The sequence below is a fragment of the Entelurus aequoreus genome, linkage group LG08 (genome assembly GCF_033978785.1).
Source record: "Entelurus aequoreus isolate RoL-2023_Sb linkage group LG08, RoL_Eaeq_v1.1, whole genome shotgun sequence".
Classification (NCBI taxonomy): domain Eukaryota; kingdom Metazoa; phylum Chordata; class Actinopteri; order Syngnathiformes; family Syngnathidae; genus Entelurus; species Entelurus aequoreus.
In genome coordinates, this window is record NC_084738.1 from 9017330 (window position 1) to 9029865 (window position 12536).

The following is a 12536-nucleotide window of genomic DNA, read 5'->3' on the forward strand; positions in this document are numbered from 1 at the left end:
ACTAATAGTTGCCTAATACTTTTACACAATACTATTTGTCCAATAATTGTGCACACTAATAGTTGCCTAAAACGTTTACAGAATATTTGTCCAATAATTGTGCACACTAATAGTTGCCTAATACCTTTACACAATACTATTTGTCCAAAAATTGTGCACACTAATAGTTGCCTAAAACGTTTACAGAATAATATTTGTCCAATAATTGTGCACACGAATAGTTGCCTAATAGTTTTGCAGACCAAGGATGTCCAATAATTGTGCACACTAATAGTTGCTAAAACTTTTACACACTAATATGTGTCCAATAATTTTGCACACTAATAGTTGCCAAATTTGCCAATAATTGTGCACACTAATAGTTGCCTAATACTTTTACACAATAATATTTGTCCAATAATTGTGCATACTAATAGTTGCCTAATACTTTTACACAATACTATTTGTCCAATAATTGTGCATACTAATAGTTGCCTAATACTTTTACACAATACTATTTGTCCAAAAATTGTGCACACTAATAGTTGCCTAATACTTTTACACAATAATATCTGTCCAATAATTGTGCACACTAATAGTTGCTAAAACTTTTACACACTAATATGTGTCCAATAATTTTGCACACTAATAGTTGCCAAATTTGCCAATAGTTGTGCACACTAATAGTTTCCTAATATTTTTACACAATACGATTTGTCCAATAATTGCGCACACTAATAGTTGCCTAATACTTTTACACAATAATATTTGTCCAATAATTGTGCATACTAATAGTTGCCTAATACTTTTACACAATACTATTTGTCCAATAATTGCGCACACTAATAGTTGCCTAATACTTTTACACACTAATATTTGTCCAATAACTGTGCACACTAATAGTTGCCTAATACTTTTACACAATACTCTTTGTCCAATAATTGTGCACACTAATAGTTGCCTAATACTTTTACACAATAATATTTGTCCAATAATTGTGCACACTAATCGTTACCTAAAACGTTTACATAATATTTGTCCAATAATTGTGCACACTAATAGTTGCCTAATACTTTTACATAATATTTGTCCAATAATTGTGCACACTAATAGTTGCCTAATACTTTTACACAATACTCTTTGTCCAATAATTGTGCACACTAATAGTTGCCTAATACTTTTACACAATACTCTTTGTCCAATAATTGTGCACACTAATAGTTGCCTAATACTTTTACACAATACTCTTTGTCCAATAATTGTGCACACTAATAGTTGCCTAATACTTTTACACAATACTCTTTGTCCAATAATTGTGCACACTAATAGTTGCCTAATACTTTTACACAATACTATTTGTCCAATAATTGTGCACACTAATAGTTGCCTAATACTTTTACACACTAATATTTGTCCAATAATTGTGCACACTAATAGTTGCCTAATAGTTTTACACCTAATATTTGTCCAATAATTGTGCACACTAATAGTTGCCTAATACTTTTACACAATACTATTTGTCCAATAATTGTGCACACTAATAGTTGCCTAATACTTTTACACAATACTATTTGTCCAATAATTGTGCACACTAATAGTTGCCTAATAGTTTTGCAGACCAAGGATGTCCAATACCTTTGTACACTAATAGTTGCCCAATACTTTTGCACACTAAAGATGTTGAATATTTTTGCAAAATAATAGTTAAGTTAAAGTATCAATGATTGTCACACACACACACTAGGTGTGGCGAAATTATTCCCTGCATTTGACCCATCACCCTTGATCACCCCCTGGGAGGAGAGGGGAGCAGCGAGCAGCAGCGGTGGCCGCGCCCGGGAATCATTGCCTAATACCTTTGCACACTAATAGTTGCCCAATAATTGTGCACACTAATAGTTGCCCAATACTTTGGCACACTAATCGATGTCCACACCGATAGTTTCTCAATAATTGTGAACATATTGTGCTAAAAAAAATGTAAAACCTGCACTTTTACTGTTGAACTTCCCCCAATCTGCCCTCCTCACACACAGCTGACTGTCCTGTCCCCCGTGGAATTACTGTAAAAGGCACCCGGTGGGAGCTGTGAGCTGAGCTCCTGGCAACAAAGGCAATTCCAGCCATCTTTTCACACTAATGGCTGTAAGAGAAGGATCAAGTCAGGTGACCCGATGGTCTTCTTTTCACTATCACTTGCTTAAACTAGACGTGCATTTGATGACATCAGTGTGAGACTTACTTTCATCCGAGCCCAGGCTTTCCTCCATGTTTTTGACGTCGTCGTCCTCAACTTCCTGTCCCGGCGATGACCCAGCGAGAGAAAGGGAAGACATTGTTATTATTAGAGATGAGAAAACCTTTTAATGGTTTACGGCACTGTGGCTGTTTGATTGAACGAGAAAGGCTCTCGCCTTCACTGCAAAGCTCTCAGGGGAGGTGATGGACGCTTATTAATAAGACAGCATCGAAAGACAAACATGCCCGCAAAAAAAAAAAATTAGAAACAGACAGCAAAATCCTCTATAGGCTGTTCTCTAAAAAGTTATAACTGTAAGAAAGTGAGGGGTTTTTGGAGTTAGGTGGAAAAGCCTTATTATCTATATCATAATTATGTCATTATCAACTATTTGTACAAAACCCAAACCAGTGAAGTTGGCACGTTGTGTAAATCGTGAATAAAAACAGAATACAATGATTTGCAAATCCCTTTCAACTTATATTCAAGATATTTAATGTTTGAACTGAGAAACTTCATTTTTTTTTTTTTTTAATAATCATTAACTTAGAATTTAATGGCAGCAACACATTGCAAAAAAGTTGTCACGGGGGCATGTTCACCACTGTGTTACATGGCCTTTCCTTTTAACAACACTCAGTAAACGTTTGGGAACTGAGGAGACCAATTTTTGAAGCTTTTCAGGTGGAATTCTTTCCCATTCTTGCTTGATGTACAGCTTAAGTTGTTCAACAGTCCGGGGGTCTCCCTTGTGCTATTTTAGGCTTCATAATGCGCCACACATTTTCAATGGGAGACAGGTCTGGACTACAGGCAGGCCAGTCTAGTACCCGCACTCTTTTACTAGGAAGCCACGCTGTTGTAACACGTGGCTAGGCATTGTCTTGCTGAAATAAGCAGGGGCGTCCATGAAAAAGACAATATGTTGCTCCAAAACCTGTATGTACCTTTCAGCATTAATGGCGCCTTCACAGATGTGTAAGTTACCCATGTCTTGGGCACTAATACACCCCCATACCATCACACATGCTGGCTTTTCAACTTTGCGCCCAGAACAATCCGGATGGTTCTTTTCCTCTTTGGTCCGGAGGACACGACGTCTACAGTTTCCAAAAACAATTTGAAATGTGGGCTCGTCAGACCACAGAACACTTTTCCACTTTGCATCAGTCCATCTTAGATGAGCTCGGGCCCAGCGAAGTCAGCAGCGGCGGCTTCTGGGTGTTGTTGATAAATGGCTTTCGCTTGGCATAGTAGAGTTTTAACTTGCACTCACAGATGTAGCGACGAACTGTAGTCACTGACAGTGGTTTTCTGAAGTGTTCCCATGTGGTGATATCCTTTACACGCTGACGTCGCTTTTTGATGCACGACCGCCTGAGGGATCGAAGTTCCGTAATATCATCGCTCACGTGCAGTGATTTCTCCAGATTCTCTGAACCTTTTGATGATATTACGGACCGTGGATGGTGAAATCCCTAAATTCCTTGCGACAGCTCGTTGAGAAATGTTGTTCTTAAACTGTTCGACAATTTGCTCACGCATTTGTTCACAAAGTGGTGACCCTCGCCCCATCCTTGTTTGTGAATGACTGAGCATTTCACGGAAGCTGCGTTTATAGCCAATCATGGCACCCACCTGTTCCCAATTAGCCTGTTCACCTGTGGGATGTTCCAAATAAGTGTTTGATGAGCATTCCTCAACTTTCTCAGTCTTTTTTGCCACTTGTGCTGGCTTTTTTTTTTTAAACATGTTGCAGGCATCAAATTCCAAATGAGTTAATATTTGCAAAAAATAACTACGTTTTCCAGTCTGAACGTTAAGTATTTTGTCTTTGCAGTCTATTCAATTGAATATAAGTTGAAAAGGATTTGCAAATCATTGTATTCTGTTTTTATTTACTATTTACACAACGTGCCAACTTCACTGGTTTTGGGTTTTGTAACCGCTCCACCAAATACAAAGTAGTAATTTAGTGCAATCCCCCACTAAATGTGCTGACTGGTACAAATCCTAAGGTGATCATGCAGCAGGCAGACGGGCGCTCATTGACGGAGTGTAGCGCCGTAAAGCCTGATGGCCATAACTCCTGTAAAATACAACCTTGAGTGAACAGGAGGAGATGACTGCTTTGCTCCCCGTCCTTTTTTTTTTTTTTTTTTTTTTTTAATACATTGCTGGCTGGAGTCCAAGGACAAATTCAACATCAATACTGAGCACGGCCTCTACTTTGTGACTTTCATTATTCGGTGCAGAAAGGCGGAGACAAAGCACAGCGTGCCTTCTTTCTGCAAAATAAAGCTCACTCTGCACACCTGTGTAGTCCGACTGCGCCGTGACGCAGCACAGTGCATCATTTACCAGTAGGCGGAGCCTAAAAAGCAGCTTGATGCATGGATTCGTCAGCGACGTTCACTATATGTTTACTTTTATTTTCATGGCGTGGTCAAATATAAGCACTTTCAATGTCAATACTCTATCTCGCACCTTGCAGCTGTGCAAAATTACACGCTCTTGATAGTTTTTCTGCAAAATGTCTTCGTCGTGGAAAAAATCCAAACAGTGCAACCTCGATTTACGAACCCCTCATTACCCAAACGTTTCAATTTATGGACCACGGACAGAATGAAAATATGCTCCGGTGCACCAATCTGGTCTCTGTGTATGAATGTTTCATCCACACGATGTGTGCCTGCAGAGTAGCCATTATTTAATGTCCATAAATCATTAAAAATACCAAAATACAGCGTGCCGATAGCACGGGAAGCTAATGGAATAGCTGAAAAGAAAACAAATGGCAAAGATTATCTCAGGAATCAAATAACTAGACGTCGTAACTGTAGCGTGGAAGCAAATAAGACAGCCAGACTGAGCGTGGCGAAAAGCAGGGGAATAAGTAGCTCTCTGATTAGTGCTGTTGCGTTGACCAGCATTCCTCCAATGGGGAATTCAAATTGCTAGTCTCTCCCAGATTCTTTTTATGGCACATAAGCTGATGTTTATATTCAATCAACAGGCAGTAATTGGTATTTTGTGGTTTATTCTCCAAGCTTAGAGGACAACCGTGAGACCAATCTAGCACACCAGCGTTCCCCAGCCCGGTCCAGATCGGTCTCCCCTCAAACCCCCGGAAGTCCTGTGATCTTCCCTCTGTCCCTCGCCCCCACTCCCTTTGTTTAGACTACTCCGAGTTATCTCTACTCTGACACATTCCAATCTAGAAGGCCAACACCTTACTATGAGACTCAAAAGAAGGAAGAATACTAGCTATTCTTTATATGACTATAGGAGTTTAGAAAGAAGTAACACTTAAATATGGATATGATTCTGAGCTGCTTCCCACAGTGCCCAGGAGCAGGTGAGCATCCCGAACACTAACCAGAGGCAGGTGAAAACAAATCTGCAGTCATGGCAACTAAAACACAAACCCAGGGGTGCTCAAAACCTTATACCGCTCGGCTGTCGAGAGCCTGCTGACGTACTGCATAACAGTGTGGTACGCCAGCTGCACTGAAGCAGACAAACAAGCGATTCAGAGGGTCATAAAGCCTGCACAAAAAAATCATCGGCTGCCCCCTCCCCTCCCTGAAGGATCTGCACAACTCCCGCTGTCTCAACAGAGCAAAAAGCATCACAGAGGACAGCACACACCCTGGCTTCCACCTGTTCGACCTGCTACCATCGGGCAGGCGTTACAGGTGCATCAGAGCCAGAACAAACAGGCTCGGAAACAGCTTCTTTCCCAGAGCTGTCACCATCCTGAACTCTAACTTATAATAATAATTCACCCTTTTACAATATCCTACCCTAATACCCTACTGTGCAATATTACCCTTCGACTGCAATACATCCGACACTGATTGTTATTTTTTACTCCGGTACTCTTGTCTTGTTCTGTATATTGTACAGTATTTTGTAGAGATGTCCGATAATATCGGTCTGCCGATATTATCGGCCGATAAATGCGTTAAAATGTAATATATATAAAATATAATATTTATTATCAGTATCGTTTTTTGTTTTTTTTTATTAAATCCACATAAAAAACACAAGATACACTTACAATTAGTGCACCAACCCAAAAAACCTCCCTCCCCCATTTACACTCATTCACACAAAAGGGTTGTTTCTTTCTGTTATTAATATTCTGGTTCCTACATTATATATCAATATATATCAATACAGTCTGCAAAGGATACAGTCCGTAAGCACACATGATTGTGCGTGCTGCTGGTCCACTAATAATACTAACCTTTAACAGTTAATTTTACAAATTTTCATTAATTACTAGTTTCTATGTAACTGTTTTAATATTGTTTTACTTTCTTTTTTATTCAAGAAAATGTTTTTAATTTATTTATCTTATTTTATTTGATTCATTTTTTTAAAAAGTACCTTATCTTCACCATACCTGGTTGTCCAAATTAGGCATAATAATGTGTTAATTCCACGACTGTATATACTGGTTGATATCGGTATCGGTTGATATCGGTATCGGTAATTAAAGAGTTGGACAATATCGGCATATCGGATATCGGCAAAAAGCCATTATCGGACATCCCTAGTCATGACCTGTCCCAACAGGTCAAGTCCTGTTTGCCACTGTTGGGGTTTTCCTGTGTTTAAGGCTCTATTTCCGCACTCTTCTCATTGTTTTCCTTAATGAGTAATGAATAATAAAATATGTATAAATATTTTATTTATTTATTTATGAACTGGTTTGCAGTAACAGCGCCACCTGCTGATATTGGATACACTTGACAGCTCGGTCATGCAATTTTAGTGTGATTGGTACCATAGGCGCCGATCCCGTGGGTGCTCGGGCCCCAAAGCATAATAATGCCGAGCACCCACGTGGGATTGATGACAATTTTCAACCCATCCATCTATCCATTTTCTACCGTTTGTCCCTTTTGGGGTCGCGGGGGGGTGCTGGAGCCTATCTCAGCTGCATTCGGGCGTAAGGCGGGGTACACCCTGGACAAGTCGCCACCTCATCGCAGGGCCAACACAGATAGACAGACAACATTCACACACTCAAAAAAATGACTCATTGGATGAACTCAATTAAAATAAGAGCAGGATTTCCATCCAATTGACTTTGACTTGATGTCTTTTGCAGTATATATTGATATCGTTTTATCGCCCAGCCCTATCGGCCTTTTTAAAAAAATAAAAATATTTCAATTTATTTCTTATCAATTATGTGTCTATCATGATATATATTTTTGTTTTATGGCCCAGCCCTATGGGGATTTTTTCAGAATATTTTTATTTTTTTTAACTGATTTTGATTTTTTTTTTTTTTTGCGATATATATTGATAACATTTTATTGACCAGCCCTACGGGGATTTTTTCACAATATTTTTTTTTTTTTTATTGATATCGTTTTTATGTTTTTTTTCAATATATATTGCAATTGTTTTATTAATTATGTGTCTATCATGATATTTATTATCGTTTTATGGCGCAGCCCTATGGGAGTTTTTTCAAATTACTGTTTTTTTTAATTGATTTCGATTTGATGTCTTTTGCGATATATATTGATATCGTTTTATTAGCCAGCCCTTCGGCCTTTTTTTCTATTTTTTTTTTTTAACAGAAGTTATGTGTCTATCATGATATATATTGATATTGTTTTATCGGCCAGCCCTATCCGCCTTTTTCCTTTTTTTTAATTTTTTATAATAGTTATGTGTCCATCATGATATATATGTTGATATCGTTTTACGGCCCAGCCCTATGGGGATTTTTTCAAATTAATGTTTTATTTAAATTTTTTTGTTATCAATTATCATTTTATGGCCCAGCCAATTAATTTTTTATAAATCAATCTTGTTGTAATTAAGTTTGTGGTGAGTTTGGTCCGTTTTATATAATTAAATAGTCACAAATCCTGTAAATTATAATTAACAAAGCCTGACGAAAACTTCATTGTGCTCAACATTGACCTTATATCACTACCATCTTGACTTGGAACACACCACACACCTCCGGATGAAGGGCATACTTACTCAACAGCCATACATGTCACACTATGGGTGGCAGTATGAACAATGCCAACACTGTCATAAACATGTGCCATATAGTGAAACCAGACTAAACAACAACGACAAACACATTTTGTAAGAATATTTGCAACGCAACACAACATAAACATAAATTCCCAGAATTCCCTGCAGCACCAACTCTTCCGGGACGCTACAATATAAACAAACACCATTGGTGGATCTACACCTAACATCCACTGTAATCATACCACGTACAATAGCGTATCTAGGCGATACGACTATGATTACATCGATATTTTTTAACATCACATCTTCTTTCGTATTATGTTTAGAAACTCAGAAAATATGTCCCTGGACACATGAGGACTTTGAATATGACCAATGTATGATCCTGTAACTACTTGGTATCGGATTGATACCCAAATGTGTGGTATCATTCAAAACTAATGTAAAGTATCAAACAAGAGAAGAATATGTGATTATTACATTTGAACAGAAGTGTAGATTGAACATGTTAAAAGAGAAAGTAAGCAGATATTAACAGTAAATGAACAAGTAGATTAATAATTCATTTTCTACCACTTGTCTTTAATAATGTTGACAAAATAATAGAATGATAAATGACACAATATGTTACTGCATACGTCGGCAGACTAATTAGGAGTCTTTGTTTGCTTACTTACTAATAAAAGACAAGATGTCTTTAGGGATGTCCGATAATGGCTTTTTGCCGATATCCGATATTCCGATATTGTCCAACTCTTTAATTACCGATACCGATATCAACCGATACCGATATATACAGTCGTGGAATTAACACATTATTGTGTCTAATTTGGACAACCAGGTATGGTGAAGATGAGGTCCTTTTTTTTTTTTTAAATTAATAAAATAAAATAAGATAAATCAATTAAAAACATTTTCTTGAATAAACAAGAAAGTACAACAATATAAAAACAGTTACATAGAAACTATTAATTAATGAAAATGAGTAAAATTAACTGTTAAAGGTTAGTACGATTAGTGGACCAGCAGCACGCACAATCATGTGTGCTTACGGACTGTATCCCTTGCAGACTGTATTGATATATATTGATATATAATGTAGGAACCAGAATATTAATAACAGAAAGAAACAACTAGGGATGTCCGATAATGGCTTTTTGCCGATATCCGATATTCCGATATTGTCCAACTCTTTAATTACCGATACCGATATCAACCGATACCGATATCAACCGATCTATGCAGTCGTGGAATTAACACATTATTATGCCTAATTTGGACAACCAGGTATGGTGAAGATAAGGTACTTTTTAAAAAAATTTGTAAAATAAGATAAATAAATTAAAAACATTTTCTTGAATAAAAAAGAAAGTACAACAATATAAAAACAGTTACATAGAAACTAGTAATTAATGAAAATGAGTAAAATTAACTGTTAAAGGTTAGTACTATTAGTGGACCAGCAGCACGCACAATCATGTGTGCTTACGGACTGTATCCCTTGCAGACTGTATTGATATATATTGATATATAATGTAGGAACCAGAATATTAATAACAGAAAGAAACAACTAGGGATGTCCGATAATGGCTTTTTGCCGATATCCGATATTCCGATATTGTCCAACTCTTTAATTACCGATACCGATATCAACCGATACCGATATCAACCGATCTATGCAGTCGTGGAATTAACACATTATTATGCCTAATTTGGACAACCAGGTATGGTGAAGATAAGGTACTTTTTAAAAAAATTTGTAAAATAAGATAAATAAATTAAAAACATTTTCTTGAATAAAAAAGAAAGTACAACAATATAAAAACAGTTACATAGAAACTAGTAATTAATGAAAATTAGTAAAATTAACTGTTAAAGGTTAGTACTATTAGTGGACCAGCAGCACGCACAATCATGTGTGCTTACGGACTGTATCCCTTGCAGACTGTATTGATATATATTGATATATAATGTAGGAAGCAGAATATTAATAACAGAAAGAAACAACCCTTTTGTGTGAATGAGTGTAAATGGGGGAGGGAGGTTTTTTGGGTTGGTGCACTAATTGTAAGTGTATATTGTGTTTTTTATGTTGATTTAATAAAAAACAAAAAAAACAAAACAAAAAAAAACGATACGATAATTAAAAAACCGATACCGATAATTTCCGATATTACATTTTAACGCATATATCGGCCGATAATATCGGCAGGCCGATATTATCGGACATCTCTAGAAACAACCCTTTTGTGTGAATGAGTGTGAATGAGTGTAAATGGGGGGAGGGAGGTTTTTCTGGGTTGGTGCACTAATTGTAAGTGTATCTTGTGTTTGTTATGTTGATTTAATAAAAAAAATAAATAAATAAAAAAAAAAAACGATACCGATAATAAAAAAAACTATACCGATAAATTCCAATATTACATTTGAAAGCATTTATTGGACATCTCTAGTTGTCTTGTATGTTCACTATTTTATTTAAGGACAAACTCGCAATAACAATCATATATTTAATGTACCCTAAGATTTTTTGTTAAAATAAAGCAAATAATGACATTTTTTGTGGTCCCCTTTATTTAGAAAAGTACCGTATTTTTCGGACTAAAAGTCGCAGTTTTTTTTCATAGTTTGGCCGGGGGTGCGACTTATACTCAGGAGCGACTTATGTGTGAAATTATTAACACATTACCGTAAAATATCAAATAATATTATTTATCTCATTCACGTAAGAGACTAGACGTATAAGATTTCATGGGATTTAGCGATTAGGAGTGACAGATTGTTTGGTAAACGTATAGCATGTTCTATATGTTATAGTTATTTGAATGACTCTTACCATAATATGTTACGTTAAAGGCCTACTGAAATGAAATGTTTTTATTTAAACGGGGATAGCAGATCCATTCTATGTGTCATACTTGATCGTTTCGCGATATTGCCATATTTTTGCTGAAAGGATTTAGTAGAGAACATCGACGATAAAGTTCGCAACTTTTGGTCGCTGATAAAAAAAGCCTTGCCTGTACCGGAAGTAGCGTGACGTCACAGGTTGAAAGGCTCCTCACATTTCCCCATTGTTTACACCAGCAGCGAGAGCGATTCGGACCGAGAAAGCGACGATTACCCCATTAATTTGAGCGAGGATGAAAGATTTGTGGATGAGGAACGTGAGAGTGAAGGACTAGAGTGCAGTGCAGGACGTATCTTTTTTCGCTCTGACCGTAACTTAGGTACAAGCTGGCTCATTGGATTCCACACTTTCTCCTTTTTCTATTGTGGATCACGGATTTGTATTTTAAACCACCTCGGATACTATATCCTCTTGAAAATGAGAGTCGAGAACGCGAAATGGACATTCACAGTGACTTTTATCTCCACGACAATACATCGGTGAAGCACTTTAGCTACGGAGCTAATGTGATAGCATCGTGCTTAAATGCAGATAGAAACAAAAGAAATAAGCCCCTGACTGGAAGGATAGACAGAAGATCAACAATACTACTATCAGGAGACACCGAACCAAACACTGGACCTGTAACTACACGGTTAATGCTGTGCCGCCTGTCAAAGCCTAGCAATGCTGTTGCTAACGACGCCATTGAAGCTAACTTAGCTACGGGACCTCGTCAGAGCTATGATAAAAACATTAGCGCTCCACCTACGCCAGCCCTCATCTGCTCATCAACACCCGTGCTCACCTGCGTTCCAGCGATCGTCGGCGCGACGAAGGACTTCACCCGATCATCGATGCGGTCGGCGGCTAGCGTCGGCTAGCGCGTCTGCTATCCAAGTCAAAGTCCTCCTGGTTGTGTTGCTGCAGCCAGCTGCTAATACACCGATCCCACCTACAGCTTTCTTTTTTGCAGTCTCCATTGTTCATTAAACAAATTGCAAAAGATTCACCAACACAGATGTCCAGAATACTGTGGAATTTTGCGATGAAAACAGAGCTTGTTTGTATTGGGATACAATGTGTCCGAATACTTCCGTTTCAACCATTGACGTCACGCGCATACGTCATCATACGTAGACGTTTTCAACCGGAAGTTCCCCGGGACATTTAAAATTGCACTTTATAAGTTAACCCGGCTGTATTGGCATGTGTTGCAATGTTAAGATTTCATCATTGATATATAAACTATCAGACTGCGTGGTCGGTAGTAGTGGCTTTCAGTCGGCCTTTAACATACCAGGCACGTTCTCAGTTGGTTATTTATGCCTCATATAACGTGCACTTATTCAGCCTGTTGTTCACTATTCTTTATTTATTTTAAATTGCCTTTCAAATGTCTATTCTTGG

General features: G+C 37.5%; 1 protein-coding gene across 1 annotated transcript in view; it reads right to left on the reverse strand.

Moving 5' to 3' along the window:
• Nucleotides 1–12536, reverse strand: part of LOC133655366 (testican-2-like) — a 79788-nt gene that overhangs the window by 37437 nt on the left and 29815 nt on the right. The window contains exon 2 of the mRNA XM_062055455.1: nucleotides 2222–2276. Within this exon, the coding sequence (XP_061911439.1) occupies nucleotides 2222–2276 (55 nt within the window). The remainder of the gene's footprint in view (nucleotides 1–2221; nucleotides 2277–12536) is intronic.